The sequence below is a fragment of the Mauremys reevesii genome, linkage group 4, assembly GCF_016161935.1.
Source record: "Mauremys reevesii isolate NIE-2019 linkage group 4, ASM1616193v1, whole genome shotgun sequence".
NCBI lineage: Eukaryota > Metazoa > Chordata > Testudines > Geoemydidae > Mauremys > Mauremys reevesii.
This window is the reverse complement of record NC_052626.1, coordinates 88,662,403-88,683,148: the sequence shown is the minus strand read 5'-3', so window position 1 is coordinate 88,683,148 and position 20,746 is coordinate 88,662,403. Positions and strand designations below refer to the sequence as shown.

General features: G+C 41.8%; 1 protein-coding gene across 2 annotated transcripts in view; it reads left to right on the top strand.

The window, feature by feature from the left end:
• The first annotated feature begins 3,657 nt into the window (after window positions 1–3,657).
• The window catches only part of LGR4 (leucine rich repeat containing G protein-coupled receptor 4), a 138,996-nt gene continuing 121,907 nt past the window's right edge, over window positions 3,658–20,746 (top strand). For both annotated transcript variants that reach the window (XM_039537593.1, XM_039537591.1), the window contains exon 1: window positions 3,658–4,427. In XM_039537593.1, the coding sequence (XP_039393527.1) occupies window positions 4,243–4,427 (185 nt within the window). In that variant the 5' untranslated portion in view covers window positions 3,658–4,242. The remainder of the gene's footprint in view (window positions 4,428–20,746) is intronic.

Here is a 20,746-nt window from a genome sequence, read left to right as displayed (position 1 = left end):
CTCATGCTATGTTGCTAAGATGAGTAGTAAGAATTTAGGGAATAGCATCAGAACTATTGTCAGGGTAGTCAGATTAGGAAATTACTGTTGGGTGGAAGGGACCAGGTGACCTGCCGTAGATTGCTGAGCTGAGGAGGAAAGGGGAGAGATGGCCCTGGAATAATGTTGAAAAAAAGAACCAAAATGGTTTGGTAAGATGGAGAGGAAAGAAGATGAAGAAAGTGGCAGAAGGAAGGAATGTGAAAGTGTAGAAAAGGAGAAATTAAAGTAGTTTCTAAAATAAAGAGTCAAAAGTTGGGTATGCTTTATTTTGCTTTTGCTAGAAATATTTTGTTGACATTTTTCAGATGAATAGTTCTCCAGGTATTGCAAATGAAAGATTCACTGCAGTACAAAGAATATATTACAATACTGTTGAACTTCAGAACACAGTGCAGATGTTAAGGGCCTTATTCCCTTATGCAGGGAGAGTGAAGTGGGACTACTTGCAGAGTAAGGAACTGTTCAACATGAGTAGAGCTCATTGAAAAGTGGTAGAGTTTTCACACACAAAACTCAAAAATTGTGAAAAATTTTTGTTCCACAGGTTTCATAAAGGACCGATTTTTCATGTATGTGATTCTTTTAGAAGTGTTTAGGCTTTATTCTCCCCCTCCCCACGCACACTTTTTTTCTTTTGCCACTGGAGGGGGGGAGAGTAATCTGACAACCCATAAACAAAAAAAGAACAGAAAATGTTTTTGGAATTTTGTCAGAAAAATGGACAATTTAAAATGTTTCATGAACAAACAAACAAAAAAAAAATGTTGACCCCCTCTAAATGGGTAAGAGTGGCAGGATGGGAGGTAAATGTTATTCTCATTTTACAGACAGGAAACAATCCTCAAGGGCTCAGATTTTCCAGTGAGCTCAGCTTTCTGGTTGGTGCACCCCACACGGCAAGAGAGGTGGTGTCAGGGAGCTAGTTACAAGTGGGTGACTCAGCACTGCCTAGAGCCCTGGCAAAGGTTAGAGCATTCCTGTTGGATACACTCCCTCCCCATCTCCTGCACCAAAGCTGAGGTGGCACAGGGCCTAACTATGCTGGCTAGGTTCCACCTCAGAACTCCTCCGCGCAGCACCAAATTCAACTACTTTCCAGTCCCCTTGCATTCTTCCGGTAGCACAAATGGACCAGAATGCAAATGAGAATCTGGCGCCCAGAGGTTAAGTGACTTGGTCGTGCTCAGGCAGTGAGGCAGTAGTAGAACTGAGGGTCTCCTACATAGCGAGTTAGTATGTGGCAAGGCATGGTGTAAATCTACAATGCACTGGCTTGCTGTGGACAAATGTCCCTACGGTCACTGTGACAGTTCAGTGAGAGTCCCCGAGTCTGGCTTAGTTAGTGTACTGTTGTTTCAAAGTCTCCTTGTTTTTCTTTCTTTTTTTTTTAATCTCACCAAATATTTATTAATAATCGTCCTCAAAACGTCATTGCGGGGTTTAACCAAACCTCTGCCTCATATATGGTGTAAGCAAGCTCTATCTTTCAATCTCCCTGTTGGGATTATGGGCATTGGAAGAAGGTGAGTATGGTCTAGCTCGTATTTAGAAAACAGAACTGAAATGCAGGATTCCTGGCTTCCTGACTCAACTATATACTCACTGAAGGCCAGAGCCAAAGCCCATTGAAGTCAATGGCAATCTTCAGTGGGCTTTGGATCAGGCCCTAATGCTTTGATCCAGCAACGAGATATGTGGAAGTAGACCACTACATGCACAAATAGCCCCAATATAATCAATGGAGTTTTGTGCAGACAGGGGTTTGCCAGTGTGTATCTTATTGGGCCTAAGAACTGGGGGCTAAGTGACCTTGGCAAGTCACTTAACTTTTGTGCCTCAGTTTCCCTGTTTGGAAGATGAATATGATACTTATCTACTATAGAGAGGTCTTGCGAGGCTTAATGAGGGTCTGATCTTGCAATGGACTCTGTGGGCAGATGGCTGTGTCTGCACAGAAGCCCAGTGATTTCAATGGGGCTCCACGAGGGTCCACTTGCCCAGTGTCCATTACAGGATCAGGGCATTAGTGAGTGAAATACTTTGAGATTTTTAGATGAAAGAGTAAAGTGGTATTAAAGTGCTGTCACAATCTTTATTGTTTTTAATAATATAGTGAATAAACACTGTGGTGTACAATAGGTGAATTGAGTTAAACGAGCAACAGATCCCCACTCAGTTAGAAGGCAAAAAGACAGCACGTAAAAAGTTAGTACAATGCAGAACACACAGAGAGTGAAATATGGCCATTACAAGAAGAATAAATGGGGTTTTAGAAGTTTTTGAAGGAAGTGAGAAATGAACAATACAGGACCCCAGCCAGCGCAAACTTGGCCAACATTTGTAGGTTTTATAAAAACCATGCTTTTTTTATGCCAAAGGAAACATTATTTTAAAATTTTTTACAATGTTTGTAACCCAGTCTTTGCAGTTTGGAAAATAGAAAGTGAAACTGACTAGAAATTGGCTATAAACAAAAGTGAACAGGGTTAATTTATTTCCATGATGCAAATAGAAAGTGAGAAAATAAACTGCATCAAAATAATGATTTATTCATATTTGTCCAGAAGGCCCAAGCAGAATCAGGACCCTTTTGGACTAGGTGCTGTACACTGGAGATAATTCCTGCCCCTCGGAATTTATGATCTAAGGCTCCAATCCTACCGGTTGTTCAGTGCAGGCTCAGGTCCCTGCATGTGCAGCTCATTGCAGAATATGGCTTAATTCAGGGCCAGGGAAACAAACCAACCAAGGGAATAGAGAATGGAAGACAAGTGATAGACACGTGATTACACAGATTAGTAATGTGCTCAGTTATATTACACATCCCAATGACACCAGTACCATAACATTTAAAAGAACACTATAAACTTAAAATACTGTCAATTAAAAAAGAAGAGTTCAAAGTAGTTTTGGGTGTTAAACCTGCCCCTGAAGCTCCTTGCCAATTTTTCTGTGGTTTTATGATGACATTTCCATATTAAAACAAATGTTTTATCCTGTTGCCATATGAAAGACCCAAACAAATAATAAAATGAATATTTATACAGGGGAAAATTTATGGGATTGCTCATGGGAGAAAAGTTAGGCCTGGCTCATATACAGAAGGCCTTACTGAGTTAAGTAAGTATTTGGAGGAGTGGGCTTCAGGTGGTACAGGGCTCATGCATGTTTTTTAAGCAAACAAAAACTGAAAAAATCAGATTTTAAAACAATTTTTGGTTTTAATAATTAAAACCAAATTAAAGTGACATGTCCTGCAGGAAATGGAAACTGATTTTTAAAATATTAATTTTAATGGATCCCTTTACCCTAATTATGATGAATCGAGTTTCTATGAATTCACTTCTGTTTCAGCACACTCCTCGCAGCTTGCATTTTCCAGTCACCCCACTACCTTCACCTCTGCTGCCTCGTGTGCAACCTTGAACCACCAATTCAGCCAGCTCAGGGATTCCACTTGAACCACCACCTTGTCACTCATCTGTCGGGGCAACGCCCACCAAGTGCGCCACTTACCAAAGAGGCCAAGGCGCCCTTCGCCCGTTGGCTGCTGCTAGGCTCCTCTTTGCATATTAATCAGCCTCAGATTTCTTCTGCACCAATGCGGGCGCCGGCTTCACTCTCCGTATACGCACCTAATTGATTTGCATAGAGCAGCAGCCGGGGCCCCGACACTGTGCAACCCTAGAAGGGAAAAGGAGGCTGCGGAGCTGGACTGGTGTGTCTGGCTCCTGGCAAGCAGGGGAGTGGAGTAGGCGAGGCAGATAGGAGCTAGAATGGCTGCACGGATCACTTCCTAGGCGCAGCAGCAGCAACAGGGAGAGCGCCACGGCAGAGGCAAAGCCCAGCGCACGTTACCTGCTAGCTTGAGATGAGCCCCGCAGAGGGCAGGGAGCTGCTGCCTTTCAATGGAGCGGGAGGGAGCAGGGAGAGACGCTGAAGAAGTGCTGGCTCCTTGTGCACGGTGTTGAGGGGAAGCCAGAGGGGGAGAGAGGGCGAGACGCTCCGCTTGCGCTGGGCACGGAGGTGGGGAGGGAGCTGCGGTAACGAGGACTCCGCTCGGCTCCGCGCGGGGCCAGGGCAGCCGGAGAGGCGCCTTGCAGCGGGCGCGGAGCAGGAATCGTTCTGCGAAGGGACCCAGCCCGGGCAGCCTCGCCGCTCCCAGGAGCGAGACTCCCGCACGCACCGGAGGGGCTCGCAATGCGGTGCTTGGCTCTGCTCGGCTTCTTCGCCTGGGGCTTCGGGAGCTCGGCTGGGCCCAGCGGCGGAGCTTCCCCTCCTCCTTGCCCGGCTTCTTGCAGCTGCGACGGGGACGGAGGAGTCGATTGCTCCGGCCGGGGGCTGACCGCCGTGCCCGAGAGACTCAGCGCCTTCACCCACGCCCTGTAAGTCCGGGGGGAGCTGGAGACGGGGGTGTTTGTGTGTTTGCTAGAAGGGGTCCCCCTTTGCCCCAGGCTTTCCCAAAGAGGTTTCCCGGGTGGGTGTGCTGGCAGCATGGCCTGGGCAGATGCCTGCCCTACCTGTTAGTGTGGCAGGGTACGGTGACCGGCTGGGGCTGGGCTAGGTTAATGCCAAGTGCTTTCAAAAACAAACTCGGGATTTTTTTTATTATTTTTTTTTAAGATTTGTTTAGAGCCCAGGCAGCCCTTCTGCCAGTCTTTTTGGTGATCTTAATTCCCCCTGGTCTTGCATCCCATTTGACACGTAGGTGGGAGAAGGGTGGCCCTTACCTTATTACTACCTTATTCCCCCCGATGGAGGAAGCGGAGAGGAGATATTGTCTATTTTAATAGAGCCCCTTCCTCTGAGAAATAGACCCCTTGTTTTATCCGTGGTTCCTTGTCCCCATCCTACAGGCTTTTGGTATCTTGAGGCCGGGGATTCGCAGATCTGGGTAAAAGTTGGACCTAGACACCTTTTTAGTGTGTGTCAAACAAACAGAACCCCAAACCCTGCTGGTTGGTGCATGCCCTTCCCAGTCAACAAGCAAAGACCATCAACTGGTAAGGGCAAGGCAGAATCAATAAGACAATATTCTTGTGCTGCCAAATTTGGGCATGCTGAGTGAGGAAACACCTGGATTCAAGCACAATCAGTGTTTTAATAAATAAATAAAACAGAGGAAAAAAACCCCATTAATCCAGGCATAGTTATTGAGCAAATACCTTGATTTTGCTGGCTCTAAGATCTCAATACAGCAAACTGACCCTTCTTTCTGTCAAACAGAGCCTTATGAAGAGGAGACCACAGTATTAAGAACAACCAAAAAAATAAGCAATGCTATGTACATTTAATGGTGTGTTTTGTTTTTTTGTTAATTGCTTGGGAACTCTCTTAGGCATTTCTAAAGTGTGTTTATCAACTTGGTATCTAAGCACCTGGCGTGTTCCCTTTGAATGTTTGAGTTGTAAGCATTTGGGGTTGCAGAAGGATTTCCTAAAAAATTGTAGAAATCCACAAATCTGTTTGTATCAGTCAAGAGCAGGAGACGGCTTTCCCCAATTGGCATTTCTTATGCAGATTCATTTACTGTATTTACATTGCCTCTGCAAGATCCAAAGCTGAAAAAGGAAACAATAAGACATGTATAGACTTCAGGCAGTGGAGTTCTGATTAGGTATCTAGAGTGGCAGGAGACCGACTACCTGCAGAATATGCCAAGTGAGAAGGCTGGAGGTGAAGGACAAAAACCATCAATTATTATATTTGAAAATGGAATTATGTAGCAGCATCATATTGCTCAAAGAAACAGAGAAGCTCAAGGGTTAATGTTAATTGCTGTTCAGGTATGCAAGGCCAAGGAGGATTAGATGGTTTGCATAGAAATGAGGAAAAAGAATACGATAATAGGTAAATGTTAAACATGAGGTAAATATAGCAGGTAACAACATTACCTGCCTTAATTCAGAATGCCACCTTAAAATATGGAGAGGGCAAGTATTTGTATCCTTTGAAACATCCTCATATTAATTCAGAGTATATTTAGCTAGCTAGCAAGTGAATTAGATGTGCTGCTCCCAGCAAAAGTTTCAAGTTTTTTTTTTTTTTTTGAGGGTGAGTTAGGTAGTCCATCCATAAACAACACTACCCTTGCTCTGCCAAAAATCATGTCCAGTCTGTAGTGTAGGCAGATGTTATTAATTAAGCACACAATGTTAATTTGTTCAAAATATTGTGTCTGTAATGTGGAATGAGAGAACTTTTATCTCTAATACAGCTTTATTTACCTTGATTTAATAGTCTCCTGAATTTGGTTAATCAGTTTTCTTTCATAGTAAACCTCTAGGTTGTCTCTTTGGATCGTTTCTTTAAAGTCTTCCGTGAAAATTGGCACTTTAGGCAAGATTTGCCAGTTGGCATCTGTTAAATATTCAATAATTCTATTATAAACTTTTAATTGTACATTTCCCTTGTGTAGTGAGATGACTGAAGAGAGATTTACAGCTTTCAATATGGTAGAGTTTTGCTAATCCACAAACCTGTTAAGTTTCACAATAAAACATGCGAAGCTTACCCCACTTCTCAGCAAAGTTTTAATAGCAGAGGGCTGTAATGAGATTTTGTATTACTAAAGCTTCGCTACTGTTGCAAAATGTATTAGTGCACATTATAGCAAATTATGATGATGCGTACTCATAAATCAATACTGAACTATATTTTTCAAAAGTAAACGAGCAGAATATACTTTGATGAAATAGTCTTTATTTTTCTGTGTGTTTTGGTTCATTTACTTTCTTATTCATGAAATTCATAAATATGCAAAGGGTCTCCTGGTTCTTAGTATGAACTACCAGGGTTTTCCCGGTACTTGTTCATCAGTTGTACCTTAGCAAAACACGTCCCATTTCTCTCATATACACCTCTATCCCGATATAACGCTGTCCTCGGGAGCCAAAAAAATCTTAATGTGTTATAGGTGAAACCTTGTTATATCGAACTTGCTTTGATCTGCTGGAGTGTGCAACCCCACCCCTCCAGAGCGCTGCTTTACTGCATTATATCCGAATTCATGTTCTATCGGGTCACGTTGTATCGGGGTAGAGGTGTACCATGTGTGCAGATATTTTTATCATTTGGATTGTGTAGAGCAGATTATTGAGCCTGAAATCTTAGGAGTCTTTTACTTGTTAGTTAGCAGGAAGTTGCATATTTGCAAAGTAATTTATTCATTGACTTAGGTGTATTGTACAGTAAGACTGAAAAGTAGTACCATATAATACTGGGAGTTGGCTTTTTCCTTGTTTCATTTGCAAAGGCAGTGTTTCTCATGGTTAGAGCAGGGGGATGGAAGACAGGAGGACCGGGATCTCATTCTGCCACTGTTACTGAGCAAACTAGGGGCATGGCCTCAGACTATGGAGATGTGAATAGCATTGTTCAGTAAAGTACCATGCTGTAACTCCCCCAGTTGCTGGAGGCACAGACTAAAAGATTCCTACTTCGCATTAACATCAGTGTAGTCCTATTTGAAGGAGGACTACATGAATGCAAACTGTGAACATATTAGTTCGCACCTGCAGCATCCACATGGGGGAGTTACAGCGCAGCACTTTGGTGCGCAATGCTATTCACGCCCCAGTAGTCGGAATTGCAGGGCAATGTAGACATGCCCTAAGACTTGCTAATAAGCTCCCTGTGCCCTAATTTCTCCATATGTAAAATGGGGATCTTGCCAAACTTTGTAAAGTGCTTCAAGATTCTTGGGAGAAAGGAGCTCGGAGGTTGTGATTATTAGGCTGACTAGCATCCCTGTATATCTGTGAGACTGCTTTTATTGTCCAGAAGTGGTTATAAGCCATTAAAATTAGAACCCAATATAGATATAATTGCCAAACTCTTTCAGTTGTAACTCCCTGTTTTCGTATGCTGATAAGATTCCAGAAATTCACTTCTGGGACTGATGTATTCCGTACTTGGTTTCTGTTTGAAGGTGGGATGTGATATATACTGCAATGTGTATTTGGGCAGTCTACCTCTGACCAAAATCCTTTCAGCTCTTTTGTTCTGCAAGAGTTAAAAATACTGCCCATGTGCATGCCAATTATTGTCCTTGCTTTTGATTTTTTTCAAATACAGAACTCAACAATGGCTGCTTTTTGAAACTTTGCATTTAAATAGTCCCCGTTTTGGAGCATAGCCATTCCCAAGTTTTGGATATGGGGGAAAGGCAGAATAATAGTTTTATAAGCCATAGAAAATTCAGCACTCTTGGTAAGCATCATCTGAGCCTGATATTCTGTGAATTTGAAACTTTCATTTAGAAACAAAATTAAGTTTCGTTTTTGTTTTGTCCAAGAAACTGCCATGGTGATGTGCTGCAGCCTTGTTAACCCAACCTTGCAGAAAATGGTCTCTAGACAAACAATGACCATATCCTTTACCTGCCCTGTACCCTGCAAGAATGTAAAGCCTTACATTTCTTGATGTTAGAGAGGCAAGGTGGGTGAGCTAATATATCTTTTATTGGACCAACTTCTGTAGGTCTCTCTCACCAACAGAAGTTGGTCCAATAAAAGATATTACCTCACCCACCTTGCCTCTTTAATATCCTAGGACCAACATTGTTACAGCTACACTGCATTTCTTGATAACTTTTAACTGTGTAATCTTAATATTACATCCTATATATATAAAAATATACTGATGTATTCCCTGATCTTCCATATCAGGTTAGCTTGAATAGAACAACAGGTGGATGTCCATTTGCCTTCTTGTCTCTTCCTATTTCTGCTTGTACTGGTACCTTACAATGGTCAACTGAGTATTGTAGACTGGATACTCCTGTTGGTGTGTTTTGTTCGCAGTGCATCCACTATTTTACTATACTTGATTATTATTGTACGACTTACTAAAATGTTTTTTTTTTCCATAGAGTCTAATGGATATTATGAGTCCCTTGCCGTGGAGTGTCTACAGTCTAATTTTACATGTGACAAAATGAGTGAATACCACACAATGGTAGGGGTTGGGGATGAAGGGAAGAAGGACTGGGGTTTCAATAATAAGATCATCTAGTTACTTAGGCCTTGTCTACACTGCCACTTTACAGGGCTGCAACTTTTTCGCTCGGGGGATGAACCCCCCCCCCCCCCTGAGCGCTGCAAGTTTCAGCGCTGTAAAGTGGCAGTATAGACAGTCACCAGCTACTCCCCTCATAGGGGTGGTTTGTTTTTTTTTTTGGTCTTTTTTTTTTTTACAGTGCTGGTGCTTTAACATGGCTAGTGAAGACATACCCTCAGTTATGGTATGAGCAGAGCAGGATGTTTCCATTAAACATATAATAATAGGGTTTGTTTTTTTAAAGGAGGATATCTCATAGCTTTTGGGTGACATGGAAATTTGTTGTTGTTATGATGATGATGCGTTTGAATGAGGAAGGCTGGTATTTTGATAAACAGGGATTTTTTTTGGATGATATTCCATGAATGAGGCAGCCTAGGAAGAAGACACAGAGAAGGGAGTAGAGTGGAAGAAGTATACGAACAGAGTGGATTAGAGCAGATGAGATGAGGTGAATCCAGTGAGTATCAGGAGGAACAAGAGAGGAGATAGACTTTTGATACAGTTACTGTAGGGAGCCATTTTTTGGGTAAAACTTAGTTGAGTTTCGAAGTCAGAATTACACAATCAGCTACTTGTTTTTTTTCTGATCATAGGCTTTGTGGCTTTGCTTTGTTGCAAAATAACTGTTGTCTAGCAAGTTGATTATGCCAAAGCAGTAATGTTAAGATGAAAGCTAATGAGTTGGGGTTTTCTTTTTGTTTTTTTTAATTGATGCAATGTGTTCTTTTTCTTTGACATGATTTTACTCAGTGGTGTAGTGGTAACCAAAGAAGTGGATAAACTAACCTAAACTTAACTCCATATTTCCCAAATGAGAAGTTTACCCTGCACTACACTATTGATCTTATGCATGTTGTCAATGACCTGGCAATATGTTATGTAAAAGAAAACATTCTCTGTGTGGTCAAAGCAAGTTATGCTGAGGGCATCTTTTATATTTCTGCTGGTATTACTTAACTGCAAATACTGTACTTTTCAAGTCTAATACTGGTCTCTAGGGTGGAGACACATTGGCTGATATTTTTCAGAAGTGATTAGTGATCTTTGGGAACTTGGATATCTGGATCCCCAACTTCAGACACTTTTAAATAGGTCTCATTTTTCACAGGGTGGGTGTTTTGATACCTCCTGAAAATCAGGCTCTTTTGAGGTGACGCAGTTGGGCTTCTGAAATCGCTAGTTATTTTTTGAAAATCCCAGCCAATTTAAATAATAAAATATAGTATTTCATCAGAATCTTAAAAATGAAAAGTATATTACCTAGCCATAAATATAATCCTTGTTCTTGCCAGTGATTGTCAGGATACATAGCATTTTGTTTCATGATTTGCCAAAAAATTTGGAAGCTTAAAATTGCAAGTATTCCACTCCTCCTCCTTCCCAAGAACTTCCTTCAAACAAAATTATTTTCTGAGTGTGTTTGAAGTTTTGGGGGGTTGGTTACTTTGTTTTAATTTTACTGTTTTTCCAATTTTTGTGTGTATGTTTTCAAGACCATAGGCATTCTAGTGTCCAAATGCTTTGGCACAATCTTGATGTAGTCAATAGGTGCATCATGGGCCAAATCTGGACCGCCAAACACCTTTGAATGGACTGTGAAATCATTTTATTTACATATTATCATTATTGTTATTGTGTTGTGAAAAATGTTTCTCTGAAGTCTGGACCTTGGCTATACCTAGACCAAGAAATTTGGACCTTGACAAAAAATAATTGACTACCCCATTTCACATGTTTGTTTGCATTGGTTTTTATTCTCTGCTTTCTTCCCTGCATGAAGAAAAAACACAATTGCTGCCTAATTTTGTTTTAAATGCACTCCATTCTTACTGTGCATATTCGGTTAATCTTCCCTTTCTTCCAAATCCATCACTTCACAAAAGAAAAAAAATGTCTTTTTTTCTAGTAGACATTCAAAAAGGAAATGCTAATTTTGCTATTTGCCAAAATCAGGGTAAATGGCTTTTAAAAGCCATCAGTTTCAATGCTGTATTTTCTACAGTTGTTCTGCAGCTTCACAAAATCAAAATGTTGGGGTTTTTTTTTAAATGAGCAAGGTCTAGCTCAGGGGTTGGCAGCTCAGGTAAGCACCCTGGCGGGCCAGGCCAGTTTGTTTACCTGCCACGTCGGCAGGTTCGGCCGATCGTGGCTTCCACTGGCTGCGGTTTGCCGTCCAAAGCCAATGGGGGCGGCGGGAAGCGCCGAGGGTTGTACTGGCCGCAGCTTCCCACTGCCCCCATTGGCCTGGGACGGCGAACCGCAGCCAGTGGGAGCCTCAATCAGCTGAACCTGCTGCGTTGGCAGGTAAACAAACTGGCCCTGATAAGCCGCGTCCCAGAGGTTATCGACCTCTGGTCTAGCTATTTGATAATTGGTGTCTCTGTATTTGTAAGGAGTTGATTAATTCTTGGAGATTTGTAATGTTCTTGTACCCATCTCGAAGAAGGTATTGCACCTGAATCTGGTCCAACTGGGCTATTTCTACTGAGTTTATATATATATATATATATATATATATATATTCAGCAGGATTATAGTATCACTTGACTAGTCCTGCTGGCTCCAACGAAACGTGTGTGTTTTTATAACTGAATGTTGTGGGTTTTTTTTTTTTTTTTTTTAAATCTGGAATTTTTATGTAGCATTCAGCTGAAACCGATGGTAGGTAGCATGTAGACCTAAGATGTTCTCTTTTAATGTGTCAGATACAAGGCATTGCCTTGTAATGTTATGGATCAGTTACTGTTGCATTAGAATGGTGAGGAGCCTGTTTAGGTGCAATGAACATTGTCTAACAGAGTGAATATTTTGAAAAGTAAGGATGGCTAGGCATGACCTTCAGTTTGGAAAATGTAGCATAATTAAGGCTTTTCTATCTCAGGAAAATTTATATCTCATTATAGGTTTGAAGGTTTTGCAGTTACACATTGTTTAATTTTTCACTTGCCTATGCTACATACTGTGATAAGTGATAAAGTTCACCTTTATTCATATATTACTCTTTTTTTTTTTCCTTTAAAACGGCAGTGTCTGGAAGCCTTGTCGTCGCCTTTTTTTTTTTTTTAAATAAAGGCTTTTTTAAAGAAAAAGACAGACCACACACATACAGCAAATAATTTTGACAACAATAAAAACACTATTTTGCTTTAAAAAGAAATATTTTCTTCTCCCCACCTTCTGCATTCTAGCATTGTGTTAATGGATGAGAACCAAGAATGACACTGAAATGAAACTGACTAATCTATTTTTCATTGTTCATTAACAAAAATTAAAAGAACAGCATAAACAGTGAAGAGTTTAAAAAGACTCTAAAAACAAAACAGTCAAAATACATCTTGATCTGCTACCATAGAGCTCTGCACCCATGCAGAGTCTAAGACTCTTCATGGGTCTGGGCTTACTAATAACACTGGAACAGATACATCAGCCCAGATCTTGCAACTGGATCCAGGTGAGCAGATCCTTGCAGCTGTGGGGAGCGACCCTGAATTCAGTGAGGGTCTCTCAAGCTGATCTGGTTGTAAGATTGGGGCATTTAAAGTATGTATTTTTTCATGTGTCTTCTTTCTTCTATAAGAAATATGAAGTCCTAGGTATTGCACGAGAAGGTAGAGGTTTTTTTTACGGTTTTTAGGTGTTAAGGAAAAAGAGTGTAAAAATGTGTAATTGGCAACAAAATTCTTATGTGCCTCCCCTTCTCCCCAAAAATCAGTGCCCTACCACAGTGTCTCATTTGTCAGGCACTTGACACTTATTTTTGCACCTTGAGCTCATTATTGTCAGCCATATGTCATTTCTTGTTTGATGCTGACTAGCAGAGGCTCAGAACCATGACTTCAGGGAGCATGGAAATCAGTTTGCTGTGTGAAAAATTTCAGGACATTAATTTAAAACAAGTGTGTACTGGTAAATCATTCCCTTTAACCCTTGATAGGCTTTTACTAGTAAATATGTGTTTAACACGAAAAATACTGGAGGATGCAATTCAGGCATTCAAAAAAAAACATTCATGAGACACTTCCCCTGTTTTTTTTATGTACACAGAGAAAGTTACTGGCCTAGATTCCAGAATGGCAAAGCATTCCTACCTCCTTGTAAGGTGAAAGAAAGCTACTGTGTTCTTGATCCCTTGGGAAAGCAGGCTGAGAGTTTCTAGTCTTCATTAGTGAAGATTACCTTCTTACTGGGAACCAAATGTAAGCTGGTGCAGTATTTGTATTGTGGAGGGTCTACAGACAGCTCTAATGCCCCTGCTGCTGCTCATAATTTCACTCTGTTGAGGCTTTGGAAAACTAGCAAGACTGAGCAGCTTTCCCCTTGCCCTCTGAATTCTGTAGGCCGCGGTGAAACTGTCAGAAATCATGTCAATTCTATGCTGTTGCCACCTGGAAAAAGCGAGGATATTGGATTTGTTCATAGACAAGATGAAGAACCTGAAAGAGGCCGGAGGAGAGTTAGAATAGCAGAAATATTTTCTCCATCACCCTCACTGCAGGGGAGGTGTAGAGAGAGGGAGGCTAGAGTATCCAGACAGTCTTTCTACACCCAGGAGACTGGACTGACAGAAGGAGGAGACAGAAAGCTCCTTACGAGAGAGATTGGAGCTTATATATATATATAAGCTCCAAACATAAAAAGACACCTATTCGCAGAAGGCTGATATAAAAGACAGACCCCAGTTTGAGTTTAAGGGGCAGCACTTTTCTAGAAATCCCAGCAACCTCCCTAGCAGCTGGGCTGGGCACCTCATCTGCATCTGGACTTTGTCCTTGAACCTTGCTGGTGGAGCCTACCTACCCTCATCTTTCATATTTGCCTCTTGGCATGCTTGGTCTGCTCTCCCACCCCCCTCCAACAAAAAAAAACAAAAACAAAAAAACACATAACCTGCTGCTATTTAGTAATGAGAGGTTCTCAATCTGTGATCTGTAGAGGGACGTCTGGTCCCATGAAGTTGGCTCTTCATTATTTCCAGCTGCTAAATTGCATTACAAGTCAACTAAAAATGGATTTAATGCTTTTCTTATCTCTCTCCTGCTGGTATGTAAGCAATTGTTTTAGCTGCCACTAGATTTTATGTCACCGTGAATGAGAGAGGAAGCTTGCCCATACAATTTTGAATGGGAGGGAAGGTTGTCCCTGTCACTATTTAGTGTTGTCCTCACTCTGGAAATGTTTGAGAACGCATGTTTCAGGACCTGATCCGTCTCCCATTGAAGTAAATGGCTAAATTCCTGTTGATAGTGCGATATCAAGCCTGTGTAGAATGTACTGTAGTTCATTGTTTCTCAAAGTTGGAGCGCCGCTAGTGTAGGGAAAGCCCCCGGCGGGGCAGGCCGGGCTGGCTTGTTTACCTGCTGGTTCCACAGGTTCGGCTGATCACGGCTCCCGCTGGCCGCAGTTCGCCATCCCAGGCCAATGGGGGCTGCGGGAAGCAGCGTGGGCCAAGGGATGTGCTGATCACCCTTCCTGCAGCCCCCATTGGCCTGGATGAACCTGTGGATGCGGAGGTAAACAAACCAGCCCGGACTACCGGGGCTTTCCCTGAACAAGCGGTGGCCCGACTTTGAGAAGCACTGGTGTAGTTCACTGCATCTGTTAGTGCCTGGTGGGAATAATGCTGAGATGGCATCTGGTGTGCTTGGCAAAAGAAGTGACCTGATTTTTCAGAGGTGCTGAGCTACTATTACTCCTGTTGACTTTCATGTCAGACACCTCCAATCATGTAATAATTTTACCATCTCTTGCTAACACTGATTACTACAACTGACAGATTGGAAAAGAAAATGTTTCTATATTTGTTTGTTTACTGTGTGCATGTGACAATAATTTGTGTGTGTAGTCCATCATCAATTTTTCTTATTGTATAAAAGGGTCTTTTGTGCAGACAACTGACATCATTATAAACCGGGGCATAGCAATATTCTAACATATGTTTAAAAAAGCAAAAGGGAGTTGTTTCTGAACAGGTGATGGTGTCGGCATATTTTCACCAATTGGCTGGAGTATGACATCTGTGAAAGAACTTATTTTTACTTTTAAAAAATGACTTGATATTGTTTTTTGTCAACCTCATGCCTCTGGTATTTTGTATTTGTCTACTTGGAATTATATATGTCATTTTTTCTTGATGTGTCATTGTCCTATATCTGCACACTGATATGGTGCCCTGGGGCTTAGTAAAACCACAAAAAGTCAGTTGAGCTTTTAATATGAAACCAACCCATTAAAGGAGCGTTTTGTTCAATGCATTTTGGCTGTTAAGAAAACATTAGTTGAAACATAGACTGACACATTTGAAATATTGTGGACTCCATGTAATGACAGAGATAAAGTGAAACTGCTTTTGTTGTGTTGTGTGTGTGGTGGCTTTTTTTTTTTTTTTTTTTTTTTTAAACCCTGGTGTTGATTTTCAATTTCTACTTGAGGAAACTTACTTTAATAAGGACATCTGAAAAGTAATGTGTATTATGATGAGAGATTGGAGCAGTATATTATGTACAGTTAAAATATGAAATTGTCATTTCATTGCACTTAACTGATTGAATGCAGTGTTTGATACAACTAGCTAGAAGAATTTTACTATATCGTGGCATAATGATTGTGGAAGCTTGATGCTTTAATATGTATCAAGATGAATTTTGTAATTCAGACCTTGTCTGTATTTTTATGGTTAGGGTGAAATGCTATTGAAGTGCTGCACTGGAGTAGTCTTTTGGTCTTTGCCCTGTCCTAAATTACTGTTTAATGTTAATCATTTGCTGTGTCCCACCCCAGAGATGGGTGGATCTGTAAAGTGCTTTGGGATCCTTCAACATGGCATTCTATCAATATAAATGTGGTATGGATTTGCAAACAGTAAAACTGTCTATGTGGGATCATCAGGTTACATCAGTCTGTCAAGGTGTGCCTCACCCTCTCCCTTCTAGACTCCAAGAAGGTCGTCAAGGCCTCAAAAATCCCCTATTTAAAAAGTCTTACTTGCAGCAACTCCTTCCTCTTACAAAGTAGGAGCCAGTTAGTCCCACATTCTGAACTCTCCCGAGGAAGAAAATAGGTGTGATGTATTTTTTGTTTTTGTTTTGAAGCTCCCCAAAGTTGGACAAATAACTGAGGAAAAACTAGGTTTCAGGAAGTGTTTGATAAGGACAGAAATGAGTGGCTATAACTACATTAATAATGACATCTGTAGGATCTGCTAATTCTAAGCAGTCTCCAGTCATTTGTTGGTTTTGAGAATTGAGCCATAAGCTTTCTGCATTGTGAAGGTTAATTTCCATTTTGAAACCACTGTTTTGCATCATCTGACTTGCAGTTTAAAATACTTGGGACTCGATCCTATCTTCAGGTACTACATATAAGTAAAGTGCCACAAGTCTTTGGAATTTCACCTTTTTAAATTAGTAACTGGTTCCTGCATATTGTATATAAAAATGCAGGGGAAGGCTTATGCCATAAAGACCCAGCATAGAGGTGAGCACCACCTGGGAGGCACAGGGCACTGGCAGTAATAGGGTTGTGTCGTTGTGGTTTTTACAGCATTTGCTCGCTCATAATTTATTTTTTGTAAATTTTGTCCTTTTTTCCTCATGAAGACAAGCTCAAAGGTGAGGCAGCAGTTGCTAAGCACCTTCTGGGAGGGCTTATTGCCTTGAAGGATCAGGCCCTAAAGGACAAGAAGCTGTACACTGTGTTCCTATGGCTAGTCAGCTAAGCTTTCCCTTTTAAAACTCAAAGCATCTTATTTTAAAATTTGAATAACCTAACAATAGAAAAACAATGAGCCTGTTGAATGTCTCCCCATAAAATTTCAAGAAATTGTGTTCTGACTTCTAAATGATACACAGTTGGCACTGAATCATAAAACGTTGTGACCTCAGAGCTACTCAGCTTAATTTAGATTCATTTAATAATACTGCCAAACCTGTTTAATTTAGCTTAATTGAATAATGCTGCAAATGGAGTTGTGCATATGATAACCTCGTTCTGTGAAAATGTTTTTTGTTGAAGAATTTTCCCATTACTTTCTTGACATCTGCATGGTTACACATGAATAGCATGACCCAGTCCCTCAGCAGGGAGACTAATGTGGCCATGCTTTCGATAGCCCTGTTACTGACAAAGAAAACATATGGAATATTTCATTCCTGTCTTTGCAAACAGGGCGTGGGGCTGTAAGGGCAAAGGGTTGCAAGCTTCAAACTTCATGGTAAATTGGTACGTTAACCACAAGGTTTACTGTTAGTAATCAAAGTGCTTTTGCCAAAGTCCTATTATTTCACATGACACTGTGTTGCTGTAGGAATAGAATCCCAGATATAGAACAAATCCATTTCAGCAATCCAGTATTAATAATGTAAGTAAGCAGCAGACGACTCTGTGGTCTCATTTAATCTTTAATGACACATGATAGCAAATGACAATTTTCCTAAAATATTTGGACACTGAAGTTGTCAATGTTTGATGTTTGCTATTTGCTTGGCAGATACACAAGATACGAACACAGATGCATGGTTCCCACTGGAACAAGTCATGGGGGCTGTCTCCCCTTACATTCATTACCTCCCCTTTCAAGCCACAAAATGGGGCCAATTGTTTCCTATCATCTGAACCAAACAGGACACTGAGACTCTAAAGTTTCTATTGTGTGGTAACAAAGTGAGAGTCTGCTAGTGCATTCCACTCTAGCCAGTGGGTTACTGCTCAGTCATCAGGCGTGTAGCAAGAAACCAAGGCATAACACTGTTGTTTCATCACCAAAGGGAAAGAAAACCCATTGTGAGGCTGGCGGAGGAACGAAGAAAACACTTGCCACCGGAATATGTGAAATAGTCAAGTGGGGATTCAGGGAATTTAGCCCCCTCGTCCCTTCCAGTAATTTCTTCCATGTTGTTTGTACTCATGCTATTTTAAAGTGTGTTTAAATATGATTTTAAAGTAATTCTTACTATGGTGGTGGTTCTGCAGTTTTTCCAAATACAGGCTCAGCACCCCATGGAGGATGGACAGGTGAAGGTGAAGACCCTATTTAATCTACAGCTTTGGAGTGCAGACCCATGATGGAACCCCAAAACTGAATCCCATTTGGATTGCTGGTTCCAGTCCCCCTTCTAGACCCTTTTTAGATTAGGCAAGATTTAGACTGATCCAGTACTTACTCCCTTAGAATTCTCTTCCTACACCCAGAAACTGGAAAGAAGCTGCCCTGTTTCCCAGGTTACATGGTTGCAGGATCTAGAATTCATATTGGTTTCTAATTAGCAAATGCTCAAAATCAGACCAGGAAAGGGCCTATAGTTCTATTAATCTGAGCTGATCCTTGAACTCACTGAGTTGAGTGTTGCCTTAGAACAGAGGTGGGCAAACTTCAGCCCATGGGCCACATCCAGCCCGCAGGACCGTCCTGCCCGGCCCCCGAGCTCCTAGCCAGGGAGGCTAGCCCTGGCCCCTCCCCCACTGTTTTCCCTCCCCCGCAGCCTCAGCTTGCTCGCTCTGCCACTGGTGCAATGGACTGGGCGGTGGGGCTGTTTGCTCCTGGGGCAGCGCAGCTGCAGAGCCCAGCCTGACCTGGTCACTGTGCTGCATGGCGGCGGGGGCAGTCAGGAAGGAGGGGGTGGGATGGGGCAGCAGGGGGGCAGTCAGGGGACAGGGAGAAGGGGTGGTTGAATGGGGCAGGGGTCCCGGGGGCTATCAGGAATGCCAGGAGGGGTTGGATGGGGCAGTGGGGATCCGGGGGCGGTCAGGGGACAGGGAGCGGGGGTTTGTGGATGGGGCAGGAGTCCTGGGGGGCATCAGGGAACGGGGGGGGGGGGGGGGTTGGGGTGGCGGGAGTCCTGGGAGGGGAGCAGATTGGACATGGGGGCCAGGCCACAACCCCCTCCCCTAAATGGCCCTCCATACAATTTTCAAAACCCGATATGGCCCTCAGGGCAAAAAGTTTGCACAACCGAAGTTAAATGAGCTGAGGTTCACACACACAAATTCTCTCAGGAAGGTTTGGGGAGTCCTGTCTGAGCTGCATCCTACAAAAACCCCTGCTAGTCTCCCTTTTCCCTCACGCCACCCAGATCACTGCCCCTTCCAGGCCAGAGACCCCACCCTCTGGAATGCTTCCCTTGGAGAACTTTGAACTCTATTTCCAAGCATAACTGGAGGGGTTGATTTATCATCCTGTGAAGAGGCTTCTTTTCAAGGTGAAGCTACTTCAGTGTCATCTGGTTTTGCGGTGGTGGTTTATTCTAATTTCAAACCTTTCAAGTCCATGTTAATTGCCTGAAAAGTTTAACTTTAAGAGTTTTTTAGCAGGTTGTTTTAATTATAGTCAGAGCATAAACCTAGAATGCCAGAGACCATTCAGTAACCAAAATATTGCAATATTTTATATGCCAAACTTCAGCTTCCTGAAAGAGTAAAATGGCTGAGAGCTGGATAGGGCTGCCATTTCGTGCCAAGAACTCCCATTGAAGAGTTTACAAGGGAAAGATCACCTGGCCTCATGGCTACAAAGGTAGTGGTGGGCTCTCTTCTGTTCATGTTCTGTAGGCAGTTCCTTTGGATAGCTGAACTTAATGGCATGAACAGAGAAATGGGGGCTGGATATGGTGCGGCGGGGGGAGGAAGGGAAAACTTTTGGGTAGTGGGCCTAAAAGTTGTCAAGAGAATTGATGAAAATCTGTTGCTAGAAGCATTTATTAAAACTACACAGAATTGTTTCCCAAATGATTTATCCTATGACATCTTCCAGTGCTTGGACTAAATGATATTTGAGTCTCTTCTGTCTCTGATTTCTAAAATCAATACACGTGAATATGTATGTGTGTCTACGCAAGGCTTGTCTTGCCGGCTCTCTGCATGCACTCTTCCTGTTGAGCTCAAAATTTCAGGCTAAAGCTCACTGTCTGTAATATGCCTTAAAATTAAATTGTTAGGAATTCTCAAAATTGTACAAAGCCTATTTCCCCCATAATGTCTATATCAGTGTTCATTTAATTGTGCTGCTCTTGCTGATTCCTCCAATAGATCATGGTTCTGTTGATTTCTCAGGGAAAATAAGTAAGAAAGGGGAAAAAAATTCCATGTGGGTTTTTTTATAATTTGTTTTTTACTCTGGAAGAGAGAGTGCTTTGTAGTTTAAGAAATTATTCATGTATGGTTGCCTATTTGAAAACTTTACCTGGGGTCTTTATTTTTAAAAGTGGCTAAGTCACATGTGAAAATGGGACATAGATACTTTTTGGAACTTTTACTTCCAGGTATTTTGAAAAGCAACTGTTTTTAAACTAGCATAGTAGCTACTCTTAATATAGGGCCAGATCTTGCTGTCCTTACTTGGTCACAAGTCCCACTGTCCTTTTATGGAAGTTTTGAGTGAAAAGATCTGGTAGAGAGTGAAGGATCTGATGCAGATTTTTTTATGTTCCAGTACTGTGGAATTCTACTATTGAAACGTGGCAGCTGGAGGTTTGGAGTTGGACACAGTTCTACCTTTTGATACTTTTACTGCTGTTGATTTTAACACTTGTTTTTGGGGGTTTTTTTTAACTGCTAATATTGACCAAACTGTTAATATTTTACAGAACTAGTGTGTTGAGTCTCATAAGGTGTAGAAAAGTCATGTCTATTCCAAGGGCAAATCTGCTGG